This window comes from Dicentrarchus labrax, unplaced genomic scaffold (genome assembly GCF_905237075.1).
Source record: "Dicentrarchus labrax unplaced genomic scaffold, dlabrax2021, whole genome shotgun sequence".
Classification (NCBI taxonomy): Eukaryota; Metazoa; Chordata; class Actinopteri; family Moronidae; genus Dicentrarchus; species Dicentrarchus labrax.
This window is the reverse complement of record NW_026136710.1, coordinates 947571-952570: the sequence shown is the minus strand read 5'-3', so window position 1 is coordinate 952570 and position 5000 is coordinate 947571. Positions and strand designations below refer to the sequence as shown.

The window sequence follows — 5000 nt, the reverse complement described above, 5'->3', positions numbered from 1 at the left end:
GAGCAGAGGGGAGGAGGAGGAGGAGGAGGAGGAGGAGGAGGGGAGTAAAAGGAGGAGGAAGAACCACAGAGGAAGAGAGGGGAGTAATCCTCCAGGAAACCAGGCAGAAGATGAAGAAGAGGAGGATGCTGGGAGATTTGTGGGGCGGATGGCGGTGTCCATTAGAGGAGGAGCAGAGGAGGAGGAGGAGGAGGCGCCGCTCACTCTGCACAACTTCATCCACAGGAAATACCGAAGAAGAGAGGAGGGAGGAAACGGCCAATCGGAGAAGGCCGTTAGCGTCGTCAGGCGGAACGGTTACAGAGCGCCGGCGCTACACGGGTGAGACAGCAATAATCAATATTCATATTAATCCATCTACTACAGGACCATTAATTATATTATTATTCAATTCAATTCAATTCAGTTTTATTTGTATAGCGCCAATTCATAACAGAAGTTATCTCAGGACACTTTTCAAATAGAGCAGGTCTAGACCAAACTCTTTATAACATTAATTACAGAGACCCAACAGTACCACCATGAGCAAGACCTTGGAGACAAGGGCAAGGAAACACTGCCTGTTAAAAGGCAGAAACCTAGGACAGATCCTCCGGCTCTAGGTGGGTGGTCGTCTGTCTCGACCAGTTGGGGAGGGAGGGAGGGAGGGAGGGAGGGAGAGAGAGAGAGAGAGAGAGAGAGACAGACAGACAGACAGACAGACAGACAGGTGCACAGCAACAACAGTATTGGTAATGGCAATCTAGCAGGACCATGGCAGGAGGCTCCACCAGGATCGATAAGAACCTGCGGACGAGAAAGCACAAGAACTCCGGGGAAGAAGTGAAGTTAGTAACATGCATTAATGGGACATGAATGAGTGCAGAAAGAGAGAGGAAGAGAGGAGCTCAGTGCACCATGGGAAATCCCCCGATAGTCTAGGCCTATAGCAGCATAACTAAGGGATGGTTCAGGACTCACCTGATCCAGCCCTAACTATAAGCTTTATCAAAGAGGAAATTGATTATATATGATATACTTATTATTATAAATGTTTATCAATATATAAAGTATTGATTATATATTACACCACCTCCAGCTCCTCTTCCCAGAATGCCTTGCTGCAGTCAGCCCAGAGAGGTCCGACCTGCAGCCAATCAGAAGGACTCAGCGTTTCCTCCGGCCAATGGCGTTTCTCTGACCTCCCCCTGCCCCTCCCCCTCTCCTCCAATCATGCTGCTCTGCACATCTGGCTCTGCTCCGCCCCCTCTTCCTTCAGCCACGCCCCCATGCTGCGGCTGTCTGCAGTTGCCGTGGAGACGATGTCAGAAACAGTGAGGGGCGGAGCTTCTTGGAGCCCCCAGCGGCCCCTGAAGGACTGGACGGCCCCGCCCAGTCTGAGCAGCGACCACTGGTTGGTCAACGCCACTGAACCTCATTAATATTCATAATATTGAATTAATAAACATACTGACGTGTTTCCAATGTTTGTCTTTGCAGTTACGTACGAACAGCGACAACAAGGTAAGATGGCGCTGCGTTTACTGTTTACTGTTTACTGTTTATTGTTCATCAGCTAACATTTTGTATTATTATATTTTATGTGCTGTAGCCCAACTTTATGCGCCCGGCGACAGCAGAAGCAGCGGACCAATCACAGCTCTCGAAGCCTCCACCTCCCCCGGCGACGGCCCCTACCCCTACCACCCTGTTCAGCCAATGGGCTGTCTGCTCCATTCTCTGCCGACCAATCAGCAGCAGGCTCCAAGTTTCTCAGCACAAATGGAGAGGTAGAGATTCTCTGATTGATTATCTGATTGACTCTCTGACTCTCTGATTGATTCTCTGATTGGTTATCTGACTCTCTGATTGATTCTCTGACTCTCTGATTGATTATCTGATTGATTGTGTTTCCTCTGATGTTTGCGTTGAATATTTAGTTTCTATATTTGAGTTTAATTTTCTTCTGAATAATCAATAATTCGACCTTGTGGTCCCGCCGATGAAGCTCAATCTGTATTTGTGTTTTTTTGTCAGCGTGGTAAACGAGTGTCACAGATACGGATCCGCCGGGCGCCACCACGGGAAACACTGCTCACACCAATGGGACTGCCAAAGGTCAAAAGGTCAGGAGGTGGCGAGGAGAGAATGAAAACAGAAACAGTTAAAAGTCTGAAAATATTAAAATTAGTGCTGTCAAACGATTAAAATATTTAATCGCATTAATGTCATAGTTAACTCGCAATTAATCGCAATTAATCGCACATTTTTATCTATTCTAAATGTCCCTTGATTTCTTTTTGTCCCATTATTTTTTTCTCATTTTAATGCTCTTATCAACATGGAAAAGTGGATCGGCTTGCTTTGTGCAAATGTTGTTTTTATTGAAAAATCATCCATTGTCGCCTGGCTTTGACGAGGGGGTGGAGAATTCGTATCAGCTGTGTGCTCGGCCATCAAGTGGTATTTCAGACTGGACGTGCTGCAATGATAGCTCAGTTCACAGCGACAAAACACACAGATCACTTTGGTCTTGTCAATGGAACCATTTGGCAACTTTTTAAAAGTAAACTTTCCATTCAGAATATTATTGGCATCCATTTCGGCGTCTCGCACTCGCCATCCACTCAAAACGTAACGTCTACTATTCTTAAACAAGTGTGTGCGGCGTGCCTGTTTTGTTTCTGGTCTAGCTAGATCCGGTGTGGCGTTGTAGTTTTTCTAACGTTACTATTTGTTGCAACCACATGTGAAAAAGATCTACAAAGTGTGCTAGGCCAAAAAGAACGTTAATCTCGCGATAAAAAAATGTATGCTGTTAAAATGGGTTTGCATTAACGCGGTTAATAACGCGTTTAACTGACAGCACTAATTAAAATCCAATGAAACCGACATGTTTTCAGGTTAAAGAAGAAAGAGTTCAGTCTGGAGGAGATTTACACCAACAAGAACTACAAATCCCCCTCCACCAATAGGTAAACAAACTACAAATCCCACATCAAGAACACAGTGACTGTACATCTTCTGTACAAACTACATCTCCCAGCATGCCTTTCTGCCATCCCACAGGAGTCTAGAGACGATCTTCGAGGAGCCGCGGGAGAAGGACGGAGCACTGCTGCTGATTGGCCAGCAGAGGAGGCGCAGGCTCCTCCTCTTTCCTGACTTCACTCAGCCCAGGAAGAGGAAGAAGCCACAAGGTACGCTGGGAAATGTAGTTCACTAAGGACGGGGAGTCACAGAGCCTCTGCGTTTCCCTCCCTGGTGTCTTTAAAGCTTTTACAGTTTAAGCCTGAATTTTGAACCCGTCATGAGATTGAATGGTTACCACAGTAACGCAGTGCGTCAGGTGAGCAGACCACATGTCACCTGTTGTCACGGTGTGAACAGGTGTTGAAATAAAATCTGCTCCAATCACTGAGCAGAGAAATCTTTCCCGTCTCTGTCTGGTTTAGGGGCGGGACTTCCTGTCGCCACACTGCCCAGGAAACGGGCGGCGGCTAGACGCCACTGCCACGGCGGCAGCGCCGTTGTTGATGAGTCGGACCTGGACGTGATGCTGGTGGAGAGACTGAGCGCGCTCGAAGACTTCCTGACACGTCAGGGCTTGGACGTGTGAGCTGTGACATCACTTCCTGTTAACTGACTAAAGGCCAAATAAACAGAGCTGCTAGCATGCCCGCTACTGCTGCGTTACTATGGTAACGACATCAGCACATTGGTCTGATGTGACGGGTTTTTATTTCAGTTTCAGTCTTTATTGCAGTGAACTTTGTTTTTGATTTTTTACAGTGTAGACTGTTATAATGTGAATTTAAATATTTAATATTTTTAATAGGTTTTTTACAGTGTGGATGATCATGTGAGCTGTCAGGAAGTCACGCCCACTGCAGGGCGCCACTGCAGGGCGCCACTGCAGGGCGTCACTGCAGGCCGCCACTGCAGGCCGCCACTGCAGGGCGTCACTGCAGGCCGCCACTGCAGGGCGTCACTGCAGGGCGCCACTGCAGGGCGCCACTGCAGGCCGCCACTGCAGGGCGCCACTGCAGGGCGCCACTGCAGGGCGTCACTGCAGGGCGCCACTGCAGGGCGCCACTGCAGGGCGCCCTGCAGTGGCGTACTACACAAACTACAGCAAGGCGCCACAAACTACAGGGCATCACTGTACACACACACCCACACACACACTGTAGCGCACACAGCAGCGCCACTGCAGGGCGCCACTGACAGGCACACTGACTACACTGTACACACTACACAAACTACACAAACTGTACACACTGTACACACACACTGTACACACACACACACACTGTACACACACACACACACACACACACACACACACACACACACACACACACACACACACACACACACACTGTACACACTACACACACACACACACACACACTGTACACACTGTACACACTGTACACACACACACACACACACACACACAGTACTGCAGGTTGTGTAATATAATGTATATTTCTGCTGAAATCTATTTTTGGAACAAATAAAGTTTGTTTCAACTCTCTGCAGTCTGTCACTTTATTATTGATCAGTCACTACTGACTACAGACTGCCCTCCATTCGGGACTTCTGCTGGGCCAGAGTCATCATCCTATATGTTCACATACCTGATCAATAAAAGTGATTCTGATTTTGAACATTGTTGGAAACATTTGGGAAAGTGTAAGAACTCGCCTACATGTAGAACATACACTGTTTATTGATTATAGATTATTGATTGAATCAGCTCCATATAGAACATAGCTCTAGAGTTTATACACTGTTTGTTGATTATAGATTATTGATCAGTACTATTACCACCATCATGCAACTACAACTTATTTGCACCTTATCTACCTGTTTATCTTTTTTATCTTTTCTACTGAAGTATTTTATTCTATTGTATTTTACTGTATTTAAATGTACCTGGCTGCTATGACGACCAAATTTCCCTTCGGGGATTAATAAAGTCAGTCTGTCTCTCTCTCTCTCTCTCTCTCTCTCTC

General features: G+C 46.8%; 1 protein-coding gene across 4 annotated transcripts in view; it reads left to right on the top strand.

Moving 5' to 3' along the window:
- Positions 1-5000, top strand: part of wu:fi75a02 (translation initiation factor IF-2) — a 13594-nt gene that overhangs the window by 8103 nt on the left and 491 nt on the right. For 2 of the 4 annotated variants that reach the window (XM_051411841.1, XM_051411842.1), the window contains exons 4-11: positions 1-321; positions 1079-1393; positions 1480-1503; positions 1592-1769; positions 2017-2105; positions 2883-2954; positions 3049-3179; positions 3435-3695. The exon at positions 1-321 is cut by the window's left edge. In XM_051411841.1, coding sequence (XP_051267801.1) covers positions 1-321; positions 1079-1393; positions 1480-1503; positions 1592-1769; positions 2017-2105; positions 2883-2954; positions 3049-3179; positions 3435-3598 — 1294 coding nt within the window. In that variant the 3' untranslated portion in view covers positions 3599-3695. Of the gene's footprint in view, positions 322-1078; positions 1394-1479; positions 1504-1591; positions 1770-2016; positions 2106-2882; positions 2955-3048; positions 3180-3434; positions 3696-5000 lie in introns of those variants that run through there. The other 2 variants (XR_007886145.1, XM_051411843.1) reach the window with 2 other exon arrangements.